General features: G+C 42.9%; 2 protein-coding genes across 3 annotated transcripts in view; one reads left to right on the top strand and one right to left on the bottom strand.

Annotated features, from left to right (window-relative positions):
- Positions 1-2,691, bottom strand: part of DEGS2 (delta 4-desaturase, sphingolipid 2) — a 36,177-nt gene extending 33,486 nt beyond the window's left edge. Inside the window, exon 1 of one of the 2 annotated variants that reach the window (XM_074542358.1) lies at positions 2,431-2,691. The gene's annotated coding sequence lies outside the window, so the exon portion shown is untranslated. Of the gene's footprint in view, positions 1-1,675; positions 1,818-2,430 lie in introns of those variants that run through there. The other variant, XM_074542356.1, reaches the window with a different exon arrangement.
- On the top strand, positions 871-25,415 carry YY1 (YY1 transcription factor). Its single transcript, XM_074542354.1, has 5 exons — positions 871-1,790; positions 10,776-10,938; positions 20,432-20,492; positions 22,937-23,095; positions 24,228-25,415. The coding sequence occupies exons 1-5, from the start codon at positions 1,094-1,096 to the stop codon at positions 24,408-24,410; spliced, it is 1,263 nt and encodes a 420-aa protein (XP_074398455.1). The 5' UTR covers positions 871-1,093; the 3' UTR covers positions 24,411-25,415.
- Positions 25,416-26,879: the final 1,464 nt, after the last annotated feature.

Below are 26,879 nucleotides of genomic sequence, written 5' to 3'. Positions count from 1 at the left end.
GTTTAAATGAGGGGGTCGCTTCACGCACTGGAATTTCGCGCGGTGATTGAACTGTAACGCTTCACTTATTTTAAACGCTGTTTCTCGGTAAGCGAGCTCATGGCCCGGCCGCTGATCGCCCCCCGGCCGTGCCTTCGGGCCGGGCTGCCGGCGGCACCGGGAGCGGGCGCTCCGCAAGCCCCGGAGTGTCCGTACGCACCTCCGTGCACGGCGGCGGGGAACACACCGCCCTCCAAAGGGCTTCCCAAAGGAATAAAGGGAGGAGAGGGAAATGTTCCCACGTGCCGATAACAGCTGAACCGAAACACTCAAACGCGCCGACCCTGCCCACGTCCCAAGGCTCAGCCGCAGCCCGGCGCTCGCCCGTCCATCCGTCCCTCAGCTCGGGCGGGGAAACGGCCCCGCCGCTGCCGCCCGCGCTCCCCGCGGGGCCCCGCCCGGGACACGGGCCCGGGGCGCAGCGCGCGCCCGCCGGCGGAGCCGCCCCGGCCCCGCCCGTTAACGGCCGCGCGGCCGCGGCGCCCCCTGGCGGCGCCGACCCGGCCACCGCCGCGAGCGCGCACGCAGCTGCGGGGCCCGCGCGGGCGGCGGGGCCGGGGCGGCGCTTCCGAGCGGGGCGGGGCGGAGACGGCGCCGCGAGCCAATTGGCTGCTCCGCGCCGGGAGGTGCGCCCCGCGCTCGTAGGGCTCCGCGATAGGGCGAGGAGGGGCAGAGGGGGCGGGGCGCTGCGGCACGGCGCGCCCCCGTTGGCCGCTTCTCTCGCCTGGGCGCGGTGGGCGCTGCCATTGGCCGGCGGGCGGCGGGGGGGGCGAGTCCGGCGGCAGCGGCCTCCGGGGCTGGGGTCCGTCTCGGCGGCAGCGGCGGAAGTCTCGCGAGGGAGCGCGGCCGGGATTTGGCGGTGCTGCCTCCCTCCCTCCTCCCTCCTCCCTCCCTGCCTGTCGCTGGCTGCGAGGCGCTGGTGTTTGTGTGGAAGGGGGAGGAGGAGGAGAAGGAGGGCAGGCGAAAGGAGCCCGAGCCCCACCATCCGCCGAGGGGAGCGGACCGGAGCCCCCTCGCCGCCCGCGGAGCTCTCTTTCCCTCCCCTCGCCCCGCCATGGCCTCGGGAGACACCCTGTACATCGCCACGGACGGCTCAGAGATGCCGGCCGAGATCGTGGAGCTGCACGAGATCGAGGTGGAGACCATCCCGGTGGAGACCATCGAGACTACCGTGGTGGGCGGCGAGGAGGACGAGGAAGAGGAGGAGGAGGATGAGTGCTGCGAGGAGTGCGGCCCGCACCACCCGCCCCATCACTACCACCACCACCAGCCCATGATCGCGCTGCAGCCGCTGGTGTCGGACGGGGACCCCAGCGGGGCGGGCGGCGGCGCGGCCGGCGGCGGCGGGGGGCAGCTCCACCTGCACCACCACCACCAGGAGGTGATCCTGGTGCAGACCCGCGAGGAGGTGGTGGGGGGAGACGACTCGGACGGACTGCGGGCCGACGACGGGTTCGAGGACCAGATCCTCATCCCCGTGCCGGCCCCCGCCGGGGAGGACGAGTACATCGAGCAGACCCTGGTCACTGTGGCCGCCGCCGGCAGCAAGAGCGGAGGCGGCGGTTCCTCCTCGGCCGGCGGAGGAGGCCGCGTTAAGAAGGGCGGCAGCGGCAAGAAGAGCAGCAAGAAGAGTTACCTGAGCGGGGGAGGCGGCGGCGGGGCCGAGGGCGGCGGCGGCAGGAAATGGGAGCAGAAACAGGTGCAGATCAAGACCCTGGAGGGGGAGTTCTCGGTCACCATGTGGGCCTCGGGTAAGTGCGCGCCGGACCCCTCCCTCCCTGGGCCGCGGGCTCCGCCGGCGGCCGCGCGGTGCGGCCGGGACAGTTTTGTTTTGAAGGGAGGCCATGTTTTGATGTGTGCGATGGGCGCCGCCATGTTCATCGCCAGGGCAAGTATGGCGGCTCCCCGAAAAGATGGCGGGGTCTGCGCTGCCGCCGCCGCTCCTGCCCGGCCGCGGCGGGGGGAAGGAGGCAAACATGGCGGCGGCCGCCAAGATGGCGGCGGCGGGGGGTGCGCGGGCGGGCGGCAGCGCCGCCGGCTCCCGGGCCAGGCCGCAATGGCGTAGTTTCTGCAGCAGGGGGAGGCGGGGTGCGGGGCGAACCTCCCCGCGCTCCCCCCGTCCCCGCCCCGCCGCCGCTCCCCGCGGGGCCCGCTCCGCGCCTGCCCCTCGCACTCCCTCCCCTCCCCCGGCCGCCGCCGCCCTCTGTCCTCCTTCTCCCCCGTGTCCCGTCCCGCCGCTCCTCCCCGGCTCCCCGCCTGCCGTTCCCCTCGCGTCCCTCCCGCCCTGCGGCTGAGGCGTGTGCTCCGGGCCGTGACCGCGATGTGCGAGCGAAAACTCTCCCGCCCCGACCCCGCGGCTCCCCAGCCCGGGGACGGCGAAGCCCGAAATACCGTGTACAGCTCGCCCGGGGGCCGCCAGCCCCGGCCCGCCGCGGTGGGTGGGGCCTTCCCGGCCGGAGCCCGCCGTACCGGCGGGGGGAAGCGGCTCCTCGCCCCCGCGGGGCTGCCCGCGCCTCCCGCCGCCGCCGAGGGGGCGGCCGCAAACGAGCGGCCCTTGGGAGCCCGAGGGGGCCGGGGGTGACGGCCGGGAGGGGCGGCCCCGGGCTGACCTCCGGCCCTGGGAGCCGCGGGCAGCAACGGGGCAATGCCTGGCTGGCGCTCGGAAACCGTCGGGCTTTTCCTCGGCTAGGTCTGGAGCTTTAAATAAGCTTTATAAGTAGGCACAGGGAGACCTTGTCGTGGGAGATTGTGTTTTTTGAGGATTTTTTTTTGTATGTGTGTGTAGGAGTGTCTTTTAAAGGCAGTTAAATTTTGTGAAGGTGTTAAGTATCTGTGGGGCTTGGAGTAAAGCTGACATGCACCTGCCCTGCCCACTTTATTTCTTTTTTTAATTTTTAGAAAAATGTATTGCCGGCAGCAATGCTCTGTAATCAGGGTTCTGTCCATATGTTACGTAAATGTGAAAAAAGAGGTCGAATAATAGAGTTCATGTAATATTTAAATTGGCGGGTGTTTATTGAATAGTAAGTTGGTAATCCGTCTTGCATATTACAATTTTTGTGCTCTTTCGAGTTTTTTAGAAGGAGTCTGGAAAGATTGAAGCTCTTGAAGCTTTTGATGTAGTCGAAAATGTTTGTACTCTGTGATGCTTGCAAATGACTAGAAGTTGTTAGAAAGGGCAGTGTGGAAGGAAAGGTGTATTGGACAGCTGAGTTCTGCTCTCTGAAAAGATGGAAAGCACAGTGGAATGGATTTTTGCTCCCTTTTTAAATACAGGTGACTACTTTAGCAAGTTTCACGGAGTTATCTGACACTATTGGCATGTCAGTTGACAACCCAGTGAGTTTGATTGAAGTTCTTCTTGATGAAGTGTTTTCTGTATAATATTTAGTTAGGATGGTGTTCTGTGTGCTTCTGTATCACTGTATGAAACTGAATAAATTCCCTTGCTAGTAGTTTTATTAGAACTGACCATCCAAGAAAGATAAAAGATAATAGAAACTAATATAGTGTGCTGGCTTGTGGAAGCTGCTGGAGGTAGCTGAATGCAAGTGGCTGTATGACTCATGAGCTGGCAGGATCCAGGACCTCGCTGAGATCAATTGACAATTTCTAGCATGCATTTGCACTCGGAAATTCAGAGAGCCTGCTAGGATGCTTCCTTAGGACTGCATGCTAATTATTACTTGGCCAAAGTGAAGCATGTGTATAATCAATAAATTTGCTTCTCTTCCCACATACACAGCTTTTATATTGGGGTAGCCTTATTGATTTTGGTGATTTTCTTGTTTAGGAGCATGACCATGGAGCTCAGTAGGAATGATACCCACTTATAATTTACTGGACATTGAATTGCGTTGCTACTTTTAACTCAGTTGTACCCATGATGCAGAAGAATAAAGAACACCTAGTCTGACTTGCCAAAAATGCCCTTCCAAAAGCAAAATCAAAAACATAGGGGGAAAGTTTGACCTCCCCTCCCTTTGTGTGTGCAGGCTCCACCCTCCAGCTTCAAACAGCGTTGGTAATAACCGGCTCAGCTGAGAGTGTTGTGAAGTTTTACTGAGAATATTGGACAGGCTCTTACACCTCATATGCAGCTTATTTATTTAAAGGGGTCTGATGTGGTCAAATGCTGGGGATTTTTTTTTCCCCTCTTAAAAAAAAAAAAAACCTCTTTTTTCCTGAAACATCAGAGGCTGAATTGTTGCCAGAGAAATCAAAAAAGAAACAAAACTTGAGGCAGAGAGATATACACCCAAACAAAAAAAAAAAAAAAAAAACCTAACCTGAGTACCCTCCCCCCAAAAACCTCAAAATAAATAAATGCCAAAAAAACCTAGAATCACTGGCTTGATTCTAAAGCCAGTTCTAAAGTTTCCCTAAAGAATCAAACTACTTTATTTTGAAGAAATATAGTAGGTTTGAATCTGTATTTTGACATAATTAAAGATTTGCTTGCACACTGATTCAGTTGACTGTTTTAAAAGCTAAATGAAAAGTTAATCTAAAGACAAGTGATAAATAGGCCGTGCATCAGGGTAAAACAGTGAGCCCTATATTGCTGTGCATGGGATTTTGAATTGGGAAGAGGGACACTTTGCTCACTACAGTGTGGGAAGACAATGTGAATTAATTCCTTGTTACTGTTTGCTGGTGCTACTACATTGGCTTGTACAGGGGTGGTACTAAATTTAACCAATCATAAATCTTTTTCCATAAATGTGTACAACATGTCTTGTAGCTCCTCTTGAAATGTGTAGAAATAATCTGTGAAATATATAGCAATGTGACTAAAGAGGACTACTGAATCCTTGTCTTGTTATGTGGTTTTTTAGAAGTTGCAGCACTGTTGTTGGCAACAATTTAGACTTAGCATAGCTTCTCTTATCACCTTGGTATCTGTGGTGATATCAAACATGTGACCCATGATTAAAGTGTTTAGTTTGAAACATGAGTGCCTTGTTCTAGTTCTGATCAGCTTTTCAGTTCTTAAGAATACAATTATTTGTCTTTCTTCATGTGTTCATGAAAGTAAGAAGTGAATGAAGGTGTATTTCTGAAAGGGTTGAAGAGGGCATTTGGTGGATAGTTCTGTCATGTTCCTGTAGTGTGGTTTTTTTTTATATCAAATACATGAATCAGAAAATTGCATGTAGTTCAATTACATGTAATCCAAGTGAGACACCACAGTTTGAACTAGAAAAATTGCTCTTATCAAGTGGAATTTATTTGTATCTTTGCTGCATTTGGCTTGAATCATTGTCTTTAGTGAATTTTTCCAGGTTGGGTGCACAATAGTGAAGGGGGAGGGGAAGGATCGTGAGAAATCACTTTGTCAGATGGTGCTTGCAGAATTGATTCTTGCATGCAGGAACATTTGGGAAGGTGGTGCTTAAATGCTGGTTGCACCAAATGCTGGAAATTTCAAGCAATTCGGGCTTAAATTCAAAGGCGAAAAAATGGATTAGTGTAACTACATCTTCTAGGTAATGCCTCTGTCAAGCTTCCAAACCTGAAATAGGTGTTGGCTTAAACTGTTCCTGTAAGCATAGTCTGCAAACTGAAGTAGCACAACCAAATATTGCCCACAGATGTTAAACTGCTCAAGTGTCCCATCCCTAGATAGGAAAGACAAAAACACAGAAGTTACATGTATGGTTTGGAAATTATTTTTGATAATACAGGAAGCCTGTGCTGTGGATCCTTATTTGGAAGTTTGGGAGTTCATATTGGGTTTCTAGAAGGTTCTTCAAAATCTGTTAAACTTTCAATGACTCAAAAAATAGAAAGGTTTTCATTTTACTTGATCAGATTGCAGGGGTGAGAAAAATAACCATCTGCTGTCTGACCAGTTGTCTTATGTAGTATAAATGATAAATGAGTCAGTTCAGTTGTGGGGCTGTATCAAGGATGACCAAAATGCTTTGCAATGACAGATATGTAATAATGAGCTTCTTACAAAGTTTGTTATAATGGAGGCAGAAAGTGATTCTCTGGTTTAAAATATTCAGATGACAATCTGTTTCTGACTCTGATTAAGACAATGATACAAGCTTCTGCTGTAAGCATTGATTCTGCCTTGACATTTTTTCCAGTGATAAGGTAGACTGTTCCCTGTGTTTGTTTTAAATGCGTTTTCAGTTTTGTAAGTGAAATACACGAATGTGGTTCACCGTCTGAAATGACTCAGAGGATTGTAGTCTGAAGGTGGGCTAGGCAGCAAATTAACAAACTTGCTGTTGGATCCTTCCCTGGGGCACTGGAGTCACTCCTGTGCTGACCATTCAGAAGGTCACACTGCTGCAGCACAGTCCCATAAGTGCTGAAGTCAGATGATGACTGTTGATATATGCACTGGTTTTGTCAGTTCACGTCTCAGTGGTGTGAAATAAGAGATGGGTGACACAGGGAAAGAAGAACCTGTTCTCCATCTGTGTGCAAGGCACGTCAGAAGGAAAGTAACCTAGCAGCCGTTTAGGTTAAAAAATGACATACTGTGCAAAATGGAATTTTAACATTCAGAAGTGTCTGCTAAATAACTGTATTATTTAACAAGCTAATTACAGTTCTTTGCTTCCAAACATGACCAATGAACTAATTTGCCTGAGGAGATTGCAATGTGGTAGCAATAACCAAGCTGTTACCACAGTGCCTTGGTACTGCACAGCTGCTGAATGCATCCTTTATCCTGTAATTGCTTCTCAGCTGTTCCTAAAAGCAAATGTGTTTAACTGTGTGATCATATTTTAAGCTTAAATGTTCATCCTTTTTGTGGCTAAGTAGAATGTCTTTTAATTTGGTACCTTGAGGAAAAAGCTGTAGGATCAGTTGTCATTGCTTTGCTACCAGGTGTATCTCAAGAGTTCTCTTTTGCACCCTGTTTTCTTCAGATGAAAACTCATTGAACAACAATGCGTTCTCCCTGCTCAGTAATAGAGGAGGAGGATGGCCAGAGATGTGGCAATTTAGATAAAATCAAGAATAACAAGGAAAATCAAGAATAAAACTGAGGAAAAAATAATGACAGAGCTTCTTAGGTTGAGAGTTAAGAGGGTCATCTGAGTAAGTTGGGGAGTTCCAGGGTTGTCAGCTGCAACTCAAGAAATGCACAAAATAATGGGATTCCAAGGTGGGTGGATTTTTCTGTGTAAAACAGAATGGCTGTAAGAGATGGAGAAATTGTGGTAATAGGAGCAAGATGTGATCAATAAATTATTGGGAAGCAAATTCTACCATGATTTGTTATTGATTTCTTGCATGGAGTTACTAGTTTCATTCCAGTAATCTTGGTTCTTCCTACTTCGTTCAGTACTTGGGCTTGGTTCTCTCAAAACTTCAGGTTGTTTCTCCAGTGGTGAAAAGACAGAACTGGCTAAACCCTGAACTTTCACTGATGTTAGCAGAATGTTTGACATACTTGTTTTGGAAGGTCTAAGTGGATCCAGTTCAATGTGTGTGTTGCCCATATGTAGGGGGCAGTGAGAGACATGCAGATGGAAGGACACTGAACATGAAAGTGTGTTAGGGTAGGTCCTAAAAAGGTGCCTTGAGCAGCCCAGTTTAGACTGAGTGTGTAATGCAAGTTGGCATGGAGGATGTAGGGGGAGGCCATTAAAATTGTGTTCCAAGTTCATTACAGAAAGCTGCATTGGATCTATAAGAATAGTGCTTCAGCCAAATGTCTTATATTTGAGTCTGCTCTGCTCTCAGGTGGCTTTAAAGGACAAAACAAAGTAGATCAGACAACATATATAGTAGTTAATTTCCTTTACCTGACTGGCTCCATGGCTCTGCCTGTATATAACTCACATGGGTGGCATCCAGAGATGTCACTGTAATTTCAGGGTTGTGTCTGTGTTTTGCTTTGCTTTGGATGCTGTATGTTTGATTCTGTGATGCTTCTTGAGAGGAAAAGGGGGAGGTAATTTGCCTGTAGTGGCCATCAGGACTTGCTTGAACACAAAAACCAGCAAACAGTTAACTTGCCCAGTTAGCAGTGAGAATGATCAGTTCAGCCTGAGTGAAAGTTTGCTTGCACTTTACCCTCCAGACTTTGAGCTGCCTAGTCCAGGTTGATAGGCCATCACAAATAAAGTAAATTTGTGCATAGAGGACATTAGTAAAATGTTTCCATTTCCAGACTTCCTCCAAAACAAGTGGGGAGGTTTCTCAAAAGAAACCCCTGGGGTTGGCTCAGCTGTGCTGGCCCTGTCCCCTTGTGCTCCTCTCAGTGAAGGGACAGCATGAGTGCTGTGGTGTTGTTTTGTTTTCCCAATGACCTGATAATGTCACAGGATGGTCATGATACTAAAGAGGTACTGAAGTCTCCTGCTACTTTTAGCCAAAAATTACACTTCAAGGTAACTGTTTTGTATTTTATTGTTTTGGTTTAAATTTGTATTAGGAAGTGTGTGCTACTGTAGAGATGTAGTTTTTTATTATAGGAAAATGTGGTTTTTTAAATTTTCATATAACTGCTAATATACTAAACAATAATTTCTCTTATGTTTTATTCTACCCAAGCAATATGTTTATAGGCTTTTTGTGTTTTGCTCCAGTAGTCTGTGGAATTATATAGCTGTGGAATTGACTTCTGTTGGCGGGCTTTTGGGAAGTAAAGCCACTGAAGGCTGGCTTTCAGTTTGGTCCTCAAATAGCAAGAAAGCACTGTGGAATAGCAAACCTTTGTGCTAGGGAAGGAAAGAACAACTTAAAGAATGTATACAGAATTTCCTAGTTGACTCATCTGATGTGAGGCAGGAAATGAAGCCTTGTCTGTGTTATGAATGCCATCAAACAGTCAAACTGCACGTTGTAGGGAGCTGTTGAAATGGCCACGTTGAGGGCAGCTGATCTCATCCCGGTCTACACCACGCAGTCTGCACCCCTTTAGCTTTGCAACAATTCTGTGCCATTCTGTGCCATTCTGAGCTGCCAGTCTTTTTTCAAGCTTCTGTTAGAAAGAACAAATTGTTGCCAAACTAGAGGCTTATGGACTTGAATTTGTAACTCCTTCAATTGCTGTAAAACGTGACATATAATCCTTGCTGAAGGCAAATTCAATTGCCTTTTTAAAGCATTGGTAGGGACTGAAAGGTAGTGTGGTGGTGAGTGGACAACTAAAAAGGTCAATAGTCAGTTTTGTAGTTTACTTTGAGTTTAATGCTGCAGATAGTGTTTTCTTATTTACACTTCAGTCTTTGCAGTGTTGGAGTCTGTTTTCCTCTTTCACCATGGAATATACATGAACTGCTATTTGATCTGGTAGATCAGATTAAGCCTCAAACCAGCAGTAACATTTCTAGAAATAGCTTGGTGGCAAACATTAAAAGCAGGCATTACAAATTGAATAGAAATTTGTCTCTGGTATCTTTCTTTTATTTGCTTGTCTTGTTCTCTCTTCCCTAGCCTAAGTAACTGAGTAATGACTAATGTTATTTCCTGTGTTTCTGTTTCGGGGAAAAATCCCGAAACATTTTGTCTTTTGTTTTCTGCTTTATGTTTTCCTATCTTTTTTTATTTGGTGAAATACTATTTCTGTTCTACCACCTTGTGTTTCCACTGCTTAAACAATATCTGTAAAATAAAACTTCCTGTTATTTTTGTGTAGCCTCTTGTGTATAAAACAATTTCCAGAATCTTCTCCCCATACACATAGTAGGAGAAGTACTGTCAAGTTGCATTACATAGAGCTGAGTAGGTACAGCCATATATACATCTGTTGTCCCAGATGTATTTGAGGGTGGAAAACAGGGTAGGTGCTGGGTCTTCCTTTCTGCTGCTGTGGACACTGCAGTGAGGAACATAGATGGATGTTTCTGTTCTCCCTCATTTTTGTGTCTCCCAGTTTCTTTTATAAAATAGCAAGAGGAGATAGAATGCATGGTACAATGTTTTCTAAGGTATGAATGTGAGTAGACAGCAACAGCAGGTCTTCCACCTGATTTCACTGCAGTCCTTAAGCACAAATTCATAGGAGGAGCTCTAGAGCAAACAAGAGTATCTTAACTGGCTTGCACATCAAAGCTTTGAATAATTCCAGTCTGCTGTTTACATAGTGGAGTGGGAAAGAGTTCAGGCTGGCCTTTGCCACAGAAGGAAGAAGCCCCCTTGGGAGAGAGACACACAATTTATTTGCTTTCTTTGAGATCTGTCTGCAAGTGTGAGAAAAACTTAATTTTACAGGCAGGTGCTGAAGCCCATCAGCAGTTACTTTAAAATTTCTTGTTTCTATGACACTTCTGTTGGAAGTCAGGGGAGTCTGAAGACTGAAGTAAAGACTGAAGTAAAGTCCTGACATCTTAGGGTGAGTGTCTGCTGCTCTTCCCCAAAGTTAGGGACTGCTGCTGAGTGTCAGCGTGGGTATAGTGAAGATTAGTCCTGAAGAGGTTAAGGGAAATCAATATTTAGGCATTGTTTCAGGAAAAGTACATTATCTTTCAAGTGCAGCCAACATTTATAGGATTGTTCTACTAATTTCTGTATTTGTTTGTGCTTAAAGTAGATATGCAATTTCTGCTTTTTTTCCTCACTCACTGTATTCTTTATGTGTTCTTCAGGCTGTAACTGTATGGGTATCTTTTTGCACTTCACAATTAGTGTGGAAATCTGGAAGTGCAGTGTATTCTTTTAAATGTGTAGCAATAGTGAATGTGTATTGAGATGTAGCCTAAGAAATTGTATGCTGTTTTGATTTTTAGTATGTATTGAATTCGGTATTTTGTGTATTTCAGATGATAAAAAGGATATTGACCATGAAACAGTGGTGGAAGAGCAGATCATTGGAGAGAATTCTCCTCCAGATTACTCAGAGTACATGACAGGGAAGAAACTTCCTCCTGGTGGAATACCTGGCATTGACCTCTCAGACCCCAAGCAACTGGCTGAATTTGCTAGGTAAGTAGGAAGAAAGGATGTTTAAAATTGTGTTCTTTTCACTCGTTTCATTATGAAACTGTTAGGCAAAATGCTATATTTAGTATGGTTTATAATTCCATTTAATTTTCTTCTAAAACAAGGATTTAAGACAGCATCCGCTACTCTGTTCTGAACTAAAATAACAGAGTTTTATAATCAGCAGTGAATTCTTCAGTGTCTTCCAGTCTCCAGTTCCATTAGATAAGACTGGACCTAAGTACATTCATTGATAGACTGCATCACTCATTGCTCCAGGTGACCCTGCCTTGGGACTGGACTAGATGGTCTCTAGAGGTCCCTTCCAAGCCCAACAATTCTGTGATTTTACATGACGGAATATTTCTGTAATGTGAGTAGCCTTAAATTCCTGAGCACCAAAGGATCCAGTGAGTGCAGTGCTGCATTGGGGTTGTTCAGTACAAAACACTAAGGCTGCAGGATTTAGCTGGGAACGCCACTTGTGTTCTTTTTCCCCTGCTTCTTAAACTGAAGATCTTAAATCACGTGTCGTGCGCTTTCAAGTGCCGCTGATAATTGCAGTTGGATTTTCTCTGGTGAGTCAGAATTGTGGCTCGTTTACGTGTCAATGGGCTGACCCGAGTGCCAAGGTGACTTTTGCTTTCGGGCGGAGGTGGCGGCTCGCGGCGGGCGGGGCGGTGACAGCGGCCGTGGCCGCCAGAGGGCACCCGCGGGGCCGCGGCGGCGCCGCCCTGGGCTGGCTGCGCTGCGCGGGGCCCGTCCCCTGTGACCCTGTGGGTGCACGGCAGCGTCAGTGCTGTGTCTGAGCACGGCTGCTGCCTGTCTGTGGCACTACTGCCCATTTCCCCAGGCTGGAGGCAAAACGTGTGTAAAGCCACATTCATTTTGACCCCATTCATGGAAGGCGCGCTGTCTGCCTCTAGACAACAGATAGTGTAATAGTTGTCTGACATATTAATTATTTTATCATTTACTAGGAGTTAATATTTAAATCCTATTTTATGCATTCATTTTTTTAATCTTGACAAATTTTTTTCATTAAATAATTAAACCATATATCCCTACATTATCCAAATCACTTATCATCAATACTTTCAATTAACCTTCCTCTATATTTCCTAGTATATTTCCTGAAAGCAACACATGTGTAAAGCTACATTCGTTTTTGTAGCAGCTGGCTATTCTTCAGAGCTTGGGTGCACAGTTCTGCTCAGAGCAGGTGGAGAGTTGCATGTTGTTATCCTTACTACCCAGTAGAGAGAGACAGTGTACCTTGTTCCAGGTAGTTGCTAGGTGGTCTGGCTTCTTGGTTACCTGGATCTTGGTGTTCATTGTGTGCATTTATTCCTGTTTCACCTTTTTGATCTTGCTGCTTTTTACAAGTTTTGTACTGTTACTGTGTAGTGTGTTTGTGCTGGAGGAATAACAGCACAGCCTCATCCCACAATTACTTTCACTAAAGCCATTGAACTAAGAGTTTTGAAGTCTTCTAGTAAAATAGTTCTGTAGGGCTTTCTTCCTGCTTCAGAATGTCTGATTTGTAAATGTATAAAAGCACATTACAAACAGCTGAAAACAGGGTTGTATCTGTAGCAATGGGTGGTTCTAGCTATTGATACTCTTCTTTTGTGTTTTGCTATCATTTATCAAAGTTACTGTAATGCTCTCTGGGACCTCTTGAGGAGTTCATACAATTTTTTTGAAAGCAGATGTTTAAGTGATACACTTGAGTGTACGTAGTGTTCCAATTCTAAACTTACTTACATATTTCTACTCATTGTGTTTAGGGTGGTGTTCTCCATTACTGTAAAACATGCTGAAACTTTACTCTGGTTCTATTAAACACTGAAGTACTGAATAGCTGTCTTTTGTTAGGAAGCAGAAATAGTTTCTTGCAGGGTATTCTTCATGCAAATACTGAATGTTTCAGATTGAGTTGAATACTTGAAATGGTTGTCAGGATTTGGGCTTCTTGAAATGAGCAGGCTGCTTCTGTCAGATGTGTCTGCAGATTTCTGAATATTGTGGAATGTTTTAGCTATGTTTCTATTGAGAAAATAGTGGCTGCTGGCAACATTTCAAAATTACTACTTTTCTATATTTATAGTATTTCAGAATGTTCTAGGAAGTTCCAGAGCTGGAATTTGTAGCATGTAGTGGAAAGATTTAGTTTTATGTGTACAGCCTCTTTTCTCACAGCAGATAAAATGCAATCCATTTCAGTCAGAAGAAAAATATGTGATGGTAGAGGAAGCACCTTGCTTCGATATCACCTTTAGGAATATCCCCAAGTTGCTCAAAACCTGGGAAAAATTGTTCTCTTAGCTTAATTTTAGATACATGAGTATTTAATACATTTTCTAAGAAGGTTATTTGATTTCTTTTTCAGAATTGGTGACTGTCAAACTTTTACTCTTGCCTTCCAGTTGTATATTATGTCTTAAATTAATATGTTTGTTTATTCTTCTGAGACTGAAGAGTATGGGTGTGTTAGAATTTGAATATTTCTTGTTAAGGTCTTGTCCTCTTGCAAAGAAGTTTGTTGAAGGGACTCCTTAGCTAATGAGATGGGTTCAGGTACTGATATCTGCAGACTGCTGTTCAGTTGTCTTACTGACCTTGCTGTGTGCACTATCACTAGGAACTTCGCATGGCAAGCTGAGAGAATAAAGTGGGTTCCCATGGCTGGAATTGGCTTTGGAGGTTCAAGGAGTAAAGTTTTTCATGCTAAAAGAATGTCTTTGTTTAGTATAAAGCTCTGTGAAATTGCCAAACATTGCTCATTGCTTTACAGTTCAGAAGCTCAAAACTTTTAGTAGCTGTATTGTGAAAACTTTTAGCAGCACATGAAGTTGAAAACTCTTCTAAACTTCACATGCTGTAAGGTTTTGAATTACAAATTTGTATTTAGATTACTTGGAAAAACAATTGTGACTATCCACATCTAAGGAAGTGTGAACTGGCTAGTAAAATTGTATGCTAAGTGCATTGTGTGCAGTTGAGAGAAAGTTATGTAGAGTTGCCTTTGGGTTTTCATTGAAGTAGGAAGGACTCTCACTATACATTTGTAGAAATTACTTCCTCTGAACCAGCTAGATCCACTATTTATGAGAAATGCAGCTTATTTTGATTAAGGATAAATTGATTTTAAATATTTGCATTGATGATTAGGAACAATGTTCTGAGGCTAAGCTTAAACAGAAGAAGTTTGAATTCTAGTGGTGGTAGATTTTGAACAAGGTTCTGGTATTCTGATCATGATCTAGTTAATGAAAGGTGATGCAGGGACAAACCTGATGTTTGAAGTTGTTTGTAGCTCTGCAGCCCTTCAAAACAAGAATTCAGAGCTGTGGTAATTGAGCAGCTGCAGTGGCCACCAGTGCCCAGAGCTCGGTGGCTCTCGCAGAGGGAGCGGGGTTGGTGTCTCCTGTGATGCAGTTGTCTTTCACTGCCCGGTTTAGACCATATGTCATTGAGTCATGTAGCAGGAATCTGAATCCTTTAACTGGAACTCTGACGGTTTTTCCTGGAAAAGCTTTTATGCATTCTATGATTCCATTGAAAACACTGTGAATGAATAGGTGTCAGAGCATCAACGTGTTCAGTAATGCATAGATGGATGACCAAAAGTTACACCTGGCTGGCAGTTTATCACTTTTTACTGGTTACTTTATTCTGTTTTAGGAGTCTTGAGTTTTCTCTAGCATGCTCTGAAAACATGATAAAAAAGAAAAAGGTGGAATTCTCTTGCAATCATATCAAAATGTGAAATGTTAATTGTGAATGATCTGCTCAGAAGGACAAAACCTAATAAATTATTGTGTTTTCATTTGATACCTTTGACTGGGAAACTGGAAATCCCTTCAAGTGGAGTAAAATCCTTCATCCAGATCTAAATTGATGACAGCTCAGTAGTTGGCTGTGAAGAAATCATAGCTGCTTGGTAGTGAAAACTTAGGAAGGTAGCAGGGATATTTCTAGAATGTGCATATGGCAAATACCCTCAAAGGAAGCCACAAAAAATTATATCCCTAGTTGCCCCCTCCCTCCCTCTTGCTCTCCAAATACACAACTGAACTGGCTGAAGACAGAACACAGACATCAGTAAAACAAAGAAATAACAAGGAATATCCTGTAGCTGGGAAATTGGCACAGTAATGGGTCCTGGTGGTAAAAACTTTATTCTTTGTGGTTTTATTTTCTGCTGATCTTGGTATCTTATCTGAAGGAGAGCCATTGTGAGAACTGCCTTCCTTTCTATCCCCTTTCCAAACCTATAGAAAACAAAGGAGAGGAAACTGCATTAGAGTTTGAAATAGGACACCCTTTTTAGAAGTGACAAAGCCTTCTGGTCATCCAGATTTATGGCTTAGGCCTCTTTATAAGGTGTGTGCTTTTGTATAGTTCTTGTCACAGAGAAGCTTAAAGGGCAGTAAAGTGACAATTGCTTTACCCAGTGCTCTTCTAGGGGAGGGGACACCTCCTGCTCTGTGCCCCACTGCACAGGTCAGTGTCCCTGTTTGCACATATGATATTCCTCATAACTGGGACAAACCTAGTGGTAAAATCATGGAGTGAGAGAACTTCCTATGGCAGTTTTCTTCCTAACTGTGACTGAAACAAGTAAGACACTGGCTGTTCTTGGGTTGTACATCCTAGGACACCTTGTGCCACTCCCCTTTCATCTTGTTTGTCCAAAAGCCAGTCTAGCAAGTTCCAGGAGTTGTTCAGCACAAATAAACTCTTGCAGTAACACAGGGCTGTGACACTCAAGTTGGTTCTGCTCAGCAGGGCAGTGCAAGGGGAGTGGCAGAATGAGGGGAGCACGCCAGCAGTGCCAGTAACACTAACACTGATGAGAGTGAATAATTTCCTCCACCTCTGACTGTTCCTGGGGAGGTGGAGGGGAGTTGGCCCTCAGCACAGGTGAATATCATTGCTGGTCATCGGAGACCTCAAAGCTGTGTTAAAGGAGCTGCCTGAGAGAGAGAGAGAGAGTAAAGCTATTAAGATTAGCTTTATGTAGAGGGAGCAGAAAAGAGCTGAGAACACAAAACTCCTTAACAGTGGCAAAAAAAAGGAGATTATGGAGCAAGGGGGAAATTCTGTACTGTTATTTGAGTTGTATTGCCTTTCTTCCCAGCTTTAACACCATTTCTATGGCTGACTTTTAAAATTGCATCAATTGACAAGTCTGTAGGTTATGGACTTGGACAGGGATTTGGGGTGGGGATTAAGGTTCTCAGAATGAAGTACTCTCAGTTCAGCTGTGTGGAGGGAAGGAGGTAGTTAGGTTTAACTTTCAGATACAGCACAGTATTGTTCTCTTTGTTTTGAGAAACTGAGTGATTTAATATGTGTGATTTCACTCAGTCTTCCTTATGCATGATAAGGGAGTGTGCTTTTGTGCAGCTCATCTGTAAAGCTATTGGGTTGCACACATTCCTGCTTCCTCTGCTGTCACCCACTCCCTCCCTCCATCCCTCCCTCCCTCCACTCCCCCAGTGCCAGTTAAGACCTGGCCTTTAATTGCAGTGTCTCAGTGACTTGATCCCAAAGGTACAAGGCACCCCTCTGATTGTCACAGGTAATTGATTTGCAGTTGCCTCTACTCAGTGCAGTGAATGTAAACTCACTGAAGAAATGAAATTTTGGTCTTGCTGTGTAAATTGACTTTCTGCAAAGGCAACTGTTTCTGAAGTTCCACCCCAGTATTAATGTGTGTGTTTGTAGTTGTGTTAAGTAGTGATATTTGTTAGAGTTCTGTTTTTGATTAATATTTCAGGCTAAGAAAACTTGGATGGAGCTGGTAGAGATGCTCTACTGGGTGGGAGCCAAAAGTCTACCACCAGCAAGAGCTACCTGCACCAGTGTAATTAAGATCAACAGCACAGATTTTAGTCTGGTCTCCTTTTGCAGAAAGTTAAATTTAAAGTAAGACCAAAATCTTTTTTCTAATACATTGAATATGAAAGTCTTTACAGTCTTCTCTGAGGGATTGTCCATATGGCTTCTGCAGCTTTGTGAGCAGGATGACATTTTTTGACACAATGATCTACTGTAGCTGTGCCTGTGGTGTTCATGCCCTCATGCCTCTAATCCAGGTGTACAAAGGGTCCAGCAGCTTCCTCCTGCCTGTGGCACTGAGATACAGCCTGGACACTGCCACCTCTTCTTTTGCATTGTCTGCTGCTGTTTTGTTGATAAGCCTGGTTATCTGTGGAACCCTGTGTATAAGTACAGTCTTTTTCCACATTTTAGGCTTAACTTGCTGTGCTTCCATGAAAAATGAGAAGATGTAAAATTACTCATTCTTTAACTGAAGCCTTTTGTCATTTGTGTCCAAATGTTCAAGTATACTACTGGGCTGATACTGCTTAATTTATAAACAAAGCTTGAACATTAAAAAGACCTGGATGAACACTCATGTTCTATGCCTGCTCAGACACTGAACTGAAAAATGTAAGGTGTATGTTGGTGCTGCAGTCTGTCCCATGTCTGACCATCCAGTCCACCTGCAGTCGGTTCCTCAAGCTTCCTTCCTGCCCTGGCCCAGGTATTTTCTCCCACACTCTACCTCAGCAGCCTGTTAGAGATGACACTGTTGCAGTGTTTCTTTCTCAAAGATTGTCTTAATACCAGAGGTAAGAGAGAAGAGTCAGGAAGAGGATTTAACACAAAGCTTGAAAATGCAGGCAGTGCCCACTGAAGCTATTTGCCACATCTCTTGTTAGCAATTCTCTTGGTCTAGTCCCTCCCTTTACAGGTGGCCAGTTAAGACTTTGGAACAATAGTGGTTTTACACATTCTGATCGTGTCAGGGACACAGATCTCAGACCTAGGAAAGTTTTTTTGCTTCATTTTTTTGGGAGGATGACTCAGCCAACATTTAACAGGTTGATTGAATTAAAAGGAGGTGGTTTTGGCACCAGCTTTGTCTCCTAAGGATGTTTGTTCTGTAATGGAATTAAATCATGACACACTGTTCTCTCATGTCCCATCTTGTCAAATCATTCTTCTTTGACCATTTTAACAATTACTCATTTCTGTCCCTTTTCCTGTTTTTTAAAATCATAGTGATATAATAAGAAGAATCCCATGCTAAAAGTAATTGAAGGCTTTCTGTAGGGGTACTGTAAAAGACAGCTTTTTTGTGTGTGTGTGTGTGTGTGTTTTCCTACAGCCTCAGTACCTGTACTACTATTGAGTCTGGAACCTCCCTGGAGAGTGCAGTCAGTCAGTCAATCCCAGTCACTTGTTTGGAGTCAGGTATTTTACTACTTTACTCAGAGAGACTTTGTAAACTGAAAACAGCACAGCCATTCTGTATTCCAGTTGGATTATATAAATTAAGTCTAATCAGTAAGGTCAACTGATTTGGTCTGTAGTCTTGAAAAGGATAGTTACAATGAAAATTAAGATAATGAGGAGACTGCTGTACAGCAACAGATGTAGTTTGCTGTATTCAGAATATTTCTGCCCTTAAGTTGTTGAAATCTTAGCTGTACTGCTGGTTGTGGTGCACAAGAGGAGCTTTGTCAGCACAAATACTTTACACCCATTTACAGACCACTGTTAATATCTGTAAACGTGTTTGTAACCTGCAGGAGGCTGTAGTGTTCTTCAGCATAGCTCTGTACCTGCCAAGTGTAGTCTGGAGATGCTGAGGCAAGCAGGAGTTTCCCATGTGCCCACTTAGAGAAAAGAGCAAAATAAACCTCTAAATCCTTGGGGTTTAGTGCTGTCTGTGAAGTGGCTGTCAAGTGCTTTAGTCTGTAGATGATCACTTGAACTGTGCCACATCTGCAGTGCTGAAAGGACTCAGAGTCAGGGACCAGTGATAGCTGACAGAGCCATGGGAGACTTGTCCATCACATATCACTCCACTGGCACTTGTAAGATGATTTTCCTGGATCTTCAGGACTTCTGAGGGAGATTTTTCACTGCTCTTGCCTTAATTCACCTTCTTCTCTCAGCAGTCCATGTGAAGGAAACAGGTGAAAGCAGAGTTCAGCCTCAAGAGTGGGACAGTAGCAAAGAAGTCTGGACTCAGCTTGCAGAAACCAAATGCTTTTGTGGTCAGAATGGAGGCATTTTAGTTTATTTTCCCTACAGCTCTTGTTTAGCCATTCTCACGTAAATTAATAGAAAGAGATGTAAAAAAGCACATATATGCATTGCTTGGAAATTTCTTCCCCCAACCTTGTTCTTTTATATCGGTTTCCAGAAACAGAACTCATGTGGATTAAAACTGTCCTGGATAGCAACAGACACTTTTCTTTCTGAAGATTGAGTGTGTACCAGAATTGGAATTCTGATAATTCAAATTATTTTGTTAATTTCAAGGTCCTTATTCTGTTTGAGACTAGGGAATAGTACCAAAACTGTGGATTAACTTACAGGTATGATATGTAGGCACCTTGTGGCACAGAACTGTCATGTGCTGTACTGCCAGGAAAAGCAGTTCAGTAAACCCATATGAACACACTTACTCTGCTTCCACAGCAAGGTTTGGGAATGTGCAAAATCTCGTTGCTTACCTAAGGGAATCTCAGCTGTATGGGAGCCCATTTATTTGTACCCACCTACTGCTATAGTTAGATGGGGATAAACATTTTCTTTTTAATTTTTTGAAGACAGCACCACAGGTTTGAGAAATAAAGACAGCTGAAAGTGCAGTGCAGTTCCCCAGAATCACATCTGGCTCTTTTGACTTTCTGATAGGTAGTTGTTATAACACTATTCAAGATTGTTTTGTACAGAGTCTTACTGTAGGTAAAATAGATCTAACACATACAAGCAAGAGTTTCCTGGGCTCCTTATGTAGCAGTGGAGGTTAGTGACACCCATAAAATAATGAAGATCCCTGTCAGTGACCAGGGGTAAATTGGTGATTGCTTGTCAGTTGCCAAGAGTGGAATCTGTGTGCACAGTACCTTAAAGTAAGAGTAATTACTATTTCTGTGGTTGAAATGGATGCCTATGTGATCTGTTTAGATTCCACAACCTGCCTGATTCTGCTTTCCCTGCTTCTATAGGGTTTTCTCTAGAAGTCTTGTGTGATAAAAATACTGCAGAATGATTGAACCTATACTCCTTCATGTCCTGCTGCATGGATGGAGAGGAAGTGAAGCTAAATAGGCCACTTGGGTACTGGCACAGCACAAATGGAGTTTTCAAACAAAACCTCCTAATTGCAATTAGCATATGTCAGGGAAAAAGAATCTCAATTTCCACATATTCAGAGGATTAAGAAGATTGTATTAAATGTCTTATTCTGTATTTGAGAGGTCCTTCTGAAAAGCAGAGCATTCCAAATGCTGAATTATACTGGTAATATTTTTATGAAGGTTTTGAAAATGTTAAAGTGAATACCATTGACACATGTAATACTGGGGGATAAAATGTGCTCATTATGTAGGCACTCAGGGGAGAAGAGCTGTCTATTAATGTGTTTCTACTAATATTTTGTACTGTTTTTTTTATCTTTAAGAATGAAACCAAGAAAAATTAAAGAAGATGATGCTCCACGAACGATAGCTTGTCCTCACAAAGTAAGTGAAGTGCTCAGCTTCTGAGTAGATAGTAATGTGTAGATCAGACTTTTGTATTGATGTTTTCTCTTGAGAATGAATAACTAAAATATCTTACTGTTAATAGTATACACTCAGTTAAATGTATTTTAGTTGTCATTCTCTAGAGGCTTCCTTTAAAACCTTTCACTGAATAATATATTATTCCCATTCCTTGTCTTAAGGTTAGTGCATCCCTAATCTTCTGGTAACCATGATGCACAGTCCCTAACATGCTGCTTTTACTGTTGTGATTTCCCGACACCCAAGAATACATACTTGAAAGAATGTTCTGAAAGCTGTTCAAAGTACGTTCCTAAGATCTCTATATCCTCTGCTTGGAAACTATGACAGATTTGGAGTCTAGATCAGGAATCAGCAATTTATGGTGCAGATGCCAAAGTCAGCTTTATTGGAAGACTGAGAATTGCATTCCACAGAGCTGGAAAGTGCATCATCATGAGAGAGAGAGGCAGGCATCCTTGAGATGTGATTCTGATCTAATGGTAGCAAGGAGGCTTCTGTCTTGAATAAACGTTGCCAGTCACCTAGATTGGTAGCCTGTGGCTTTACTGCATTATCCAGCTTTTGTAGTGCTTCTTTTAGCTGATTTAGTCTGTGACTAAAAAAGACAAACACAATCTTGCTGACTTCTGGTCTAGATAAGTGTGAGCCTAAGCAAATAGTCAGGGCAGATAGCTATTAGAGTTATCCATTAGAGAGCATGAATAGAAGGCTACTTTTGACAGCCATGGTGTAAGGAATTTTCTGAATTCCTCTTTGTGCTTATATTGATTTCCAGTTCTCCACATTCTAGAAGTGTCATGTTTTTTTGTAATACAGTATGCAGAGATACAGGAACAGTTATTTTTTACTGTACCAAGGACTGTTACCTTCATTTCTTTAATTTACTTTTTCATAGCCTCAACTTCATCTAGACGGGGCGGGGGGGGAAACAATGTTCTGTCCTTCCATTTTCTATCTTGTAGTGTTTGTAGGCTTTGTGCATTTATGAATTCAGTTTAACAAAAGAAGAATATTGTAGCTGTACCTGCTTGTCTCAGAGTCAAGAAGGGACTTAGAAATAAATGCAAAAAAAAGTTGATGGTCTGTTTACTTTGGCACTGCTTTGCCCCACCCAGTTCTGCTATGTGCCTTGAATGGTGGCACAGTACTTCAAAATCAGCCAAAGTGGTTCTAGTGCCTGAAGAGAGAACTCCTGAAAGTGACATTTTGCCCCTTTTTGTAAGAAACAAAGCTTATTTAAATGTATTTAGGGGGAAAAAAAAGGCCTGGAGAATTTAAGATTAGCAGTTTAACAGTCCTTTAGGTGCTGTTAAATTTTATGCCTCATAACACAGTGGTGTTGGCAGACTAGTCTTATATAAGTTTAAACAGTATCACTAGTAGTACAGATAGGATTTATTATTATTAATAGGATTTTATGAGGATTTTGAGCCTTGAGGAAGACATTTATAAAACATATGATAGATATCTGTTGATTGTCACTAAGAAGTGAAAGAAATGTAGAAAGATTAGGTAAAGAGAGCCCCAAGTTACTGCTGGCTTAAGCATACTCTGGAATCAAAAGTGGTATTCCTGTGTCAATGCAGGGTTGACTTCCAGGTTAAGACTTTTGATGCTGAACCTGAATTAATGTCTTCTGCATTTGGATTGAGCTGTGTTCTGCTGCCCAGTATCACTTTGTAGTTTAATCTGCAGCAGCAGTGGCACTCTCTGTCCCAAGGGGGTAGTGATCAGGCTGCTGCTGCCACTTTGGACAGGGTAGTTCCTGTAAGTTGTTACATGCTGGAAACCCTCTTGCTCCATTTGTTCTCAGAAGTGGGAGGACAGAGAAGGAAGAGGACAATGTTGGGAGATAGTGCACATACCACTTGGTACTAGGGAATAACCTGTGGTATATTAAAGGCTAATATATTGTAGCACTGTAGTTCTCAGAATATAGCACTTTGAATAGTACACTATAGGTATCCATGAACTCTCCTTCTGTCTTTTGTTTTTTTGGTTGGATTATTGTTTTGTATTTGTTTTTTTTTCCTCTGAAACCTGTTAAGTGCTTTTGTTCAGTTTATTCATTTGCTTCTGTCAGAATCTGCATCTTCTCCATAAGACTGTCCTGTTATTATTCATTTGACTACACATGGCTCACAATAATGAGTGAGGAAAGGGTTTGGGATCTTTTTGTTTGAGATTGGGTTTAGGTTTTATTTTATCAGCTTTTCAAATGATTAGTTTTTCTTATATTGCTTTTTAAGAAGTAAATGTAAGGGATGTTCTTTTCAGGGCCAACTATTAAGAAAGTATTCAGGATGTAAAAGCATTTTAAATGCTTGTACTGTAGCAGATAAAACCTTCTTTATGAGAACTAGCTTATCTACTAATTGAGTTTCACTGTTCCTTTTAAGGGCTGCACAAAGATGTTCAGGGACAACTCTGCCATGAGGAAGCATCTGCACACTCATGGCCCTCGAGTACACGTCTGTGCAGAGTGTGGCAAGGCCTTTGTGGAGAGCTCGAAGCTAAAGCGGCATCAGCTGGTTCACACCGGAGAGAAGCCCTTTCAGGTACTGCTCACTGCAGGCAGAGTGCCTCACTCCCCTGGCAGCATGGACACTCCAGCTGGAACCTGGCTTCCACAGGACTTGGGCATGCTAGGGCTCTAGAAAATCAGATGAGGCACCTGAAAAACTGGGAGTCTCCTTGAGTTTATTAGGCTATTATTTGATTATTTACACGGCCTTCTCTTAGTGGGTGCACGTGGGAGATACCTTTCAAAATATGATGTAAAGTTGCCCTCTTTAAAAATGAGGTCTGCAGTTACTAGAGAAATTAGAAAATGTCTCTTTCTCCTCATGATCTTTTCAGCTTAGTGCTTGTGGGTAACTGAGACTTGAGGCTGCTTGCTCAGTTAGTTACCTCAGGGTACTGATTCTCAGTAGGGTGTATTAATCAGTTTTCAATAAAACTATGGAGTCACTGAATCTCTTTCCATTTATACTGAGTGATGTGGGCTTCTGCCACCAGAGGTCCCCTGCCCTCTTCATATGATACTCCCTATAAATCTTAAAAGTTATTCTTAGTCTTGAGCACATATGTGTTCCCCAGAACACGCTTAAGATATGTAGGGTTTTTTGTTGTTGATTATTTTCTAAAACAAATTATTCCAGAAACTTGATTTGCAGTCCTCAAGCATTCACTTGGATGCATGCACTGAATATTCTGTGTGGTAAATAGAAGTATTTAACACTGAACGTGCTGTCCTTTTTATATCAAGCCCTTTTTACCTTAAAAAAGGTAAAAAAAAAGCCCATCTTAAAGCAGGTAAAATGAGAAAATCTTTGCAAGTCATCACTCAGAGGGGGAAGTTCTGTTGTGAAATCCTGTGTCTGTTTTGTTGTACAGTGTAGGTATAGTTTGACGTGCAGAGAAGGTACCTTTAGTGGAAGTGCTTGCTTGCATGCTGGAGGTCATTTATCTCCCTCTTGGAAAATAGATATGTTATTGTATATGTACTATATACTGAAGTCTTGCAGGTTTTAGTGCAGTTCACAGGGGATCCCCACAGCTTCACCCAGAACAATTTTCAGCCTCTGGCTTCATGTTTGTGCAGTGTAGTGATTTAAAGAAGACAGTTTTTCTGCTTAGTGATGGAGCTGAGTTCCACTAGCTAACAGAGTGTTTTTTTCCTTCCAACAGTGTACATTTGAAGGCTGTGGAAAGCGTTTTTCACTGGACTTCAATTTACGCACACACGTGCGAATTCACACTGGCGACAGGCCCTACGTTTGCCCGTTTGACGGCTGCAATAAGAAGTTTGCGCAATCAACCAACCTGAAATCTCACATCTTAACACACGCTAAGGCCAAAAACAACCAGTGAAAGTCGAGGAGAACGTTCTCGAACTCAAAGCATCTTACAGGAAAATCAATTGGAAAGAAATACGCCTCCCCTTTGTATATTGTTTCTAGGAAAGAATTTTAAAAAGAACCCTACAAAACTAAAGGACGTGTTTTGATAAGTAGTAAATAAAAAGCAAAAAAAAACCACACAGAAAACTTGAAGGTGACATTGCTAAGATGATCCACCTTGGTCTGTAACCCCGTTTCAAGAACACGGTGTTTTGTAAAGTGTGGCCCCAGCAGGACGGGTCAGCTCATGAACTTGCATCAGAAAAGACAATTCTTTATACAACAGTGCTAAAATTGGACTTCTTTTCACATTCTTATAAATATGAAGCTCACCTGTTGCTTACGATTTTTTTTAATTTTGTATTTTCCAAGTGTGCATATTGTACACTTTTTGGGGATATGCGTAGTAATGCTATGTGTGATTTTCTGGAGGTTGATAACTTGCTTGCGGTAGATTTTCTTTAAAAGAATGGGCAGTTACATGCATACTTCAAAAGTATTTTCCTGTAAAGAAAGAAAAGTTATATAGGTTTTGTTTGCTATCTTAATTTTGGTTGTATTCTTTGATGTTAACACATTTTGTATAATTGTATCGTATAGCTGTAATGAAATCATGTAGTATCAAATATTAGATGTGATTTAATAGTGTTAATCAATTTAAACCCATTTTAGTCACTTTTTTTGGAGAAATACTGCCAGATGCTGATGTTCAGTGTAATTTCTTTGCCTGTTCAGTTACGGAAAGTGGTGCTCAGTTGTAGAATGTATTGTACAGGCACTGACCGTTTATTAACACCTGATAATATGTACATCCCCCATGTAATAGAAAGGACAACAATAAAACAGTGGTCCTAAAGAAAGAATCTGGCAGAAAATGATCTGTAAGCGCAGTCAATTTTCTTTTGTTGTCCAGAGCAGTTCTAGTTCCTCTTGACCTCCCAGAAATTGGAAGCTAAATAAACTCAAGTTTCCTTTACTTTGCATTCAATTACAGTGATTTGTGATGCAGTTAATACCACATCAGGTGGTACACCTAAAAACAGAATTGCTGACTGTAATTCTGGTTTTGAGTGACCTAGACTTCCATTAACTGCAACGATGGATTTGGAGACTTGGCAGTGTAGTGGGGAGTGTTCTGTGTGCCTGGACAGCAGCTAGGTAAAACAGTACAGGAAATAACTTAATGGAAACCTTTTTTTAGTCAAGGTAAGGAATGTTGGCAGTTTAAATGCAGTAACAATAGAAAGTGGAGGAATGGTAGGGCTTGGGTGATCATACCAGGAAAAAAAAGAAACTGTTTCTTCTTTTGGCTGACTTGCTTGAGTGTAATGGTAAAAATTTTTGGAACCCTATTGGACACCTTTTGTTTCAAAACAAGAAGTTCTAAGAGAACTAGATGGAGTTGAGTTTTGATGGTCTAACTAAGAGTGGTTACTTCTCATTTGTTCAAGTGTTCAAAAAAAACTTAGCAGATACTATAGTACAATGTGACAGATTAATAAACAGAAAAAATTGCAGAGAAATGCATAAGTTATTTTTTAGAGGCATGTAACATATTTTAATGCAGTAAAAAGTGTTGTTAATCTTTTTCTGAATTCTGTTCTTAAAAGGTTCATCAACGTTTTCATTGCTAATACTGTAAAACTTAATTTTGAGTCCAGTGTTGGTGGTAGTGGCAAAAACATGGGTAATAAAGAAACTGCACTTAAGACCCAAGGGAGTTTTCATCCATACATAAGTTAACCTGAACACTGCAACTCTAGTCTGAGGTTATTAGGAGTAGAAAGAAAGTTGGGACATTTAATTGTAAAGTATGCGTTAGAATTTTGGCAGTATTTTTTCTTTTATATATAAGCAGTTTTTGAACAGGACAATATACTGAAACTTGTATAGTTATAGTTAAATTAAATTCTGTATACAGTTAAATTAGTGTCTATTCTTTTTGGAAGGAAATAAAATTAATTCAGTCTAGTTCTAATTGACCTTATTATTTTCTTAAGCAGTATCTGTGATGATGTTAGGCTTACACAGAAGTTTGCTTTCCTGTGTCATAAAGTCATTTATTGAATTGCAAGGTGTCAGTACTTCATCCTTGAACATACATTAGGGACTGAGCTGTTACTTTAAACATACATTTTGAGAGTAAGTTATGTTAAATATTGATTTGAGGACCAACTGGGAACTGTAACTGTTATTGCCTCTGGTTGTATTGCATCTGATTACAGAGAGACATTTTCATCTAGGCCTCAAATCAGTAGCACTCAATATACTCCTGAGTGTAAGTAGCAACACTCAGTAGCTTGAAAGGTCTTGCTTTGTAAGTACCTAATTCCATCCTGGGTATGAATAAATACAAGTACAAGCAAGTACGAGCAGCTGCTATAACTTGTTTAAGCTTTTGAAGTATAATTGGCACACCTTGCTCTTAAAACATCCTGCT

Source organism: Zonotrichia albicollis, chromosome 6 (genome assembly GCF_047830755.1).
Source record: "Zonotrichia albicollis isolate bZonAlb1 chromosome 6, bZonAlb1.hap1, whole genome shotgun sequence".
Lineage (NCBI taxonomy): Eukaryota > Metazoa > Chordata > Aves > Passeriformes > Passerellidae > Zonotrichia > Zonotrichia albicollis.
Note: the sequence above shows the minus strand (reverse complement) of the source record. Positions and strands in the feature narration are given on the sequence as shown.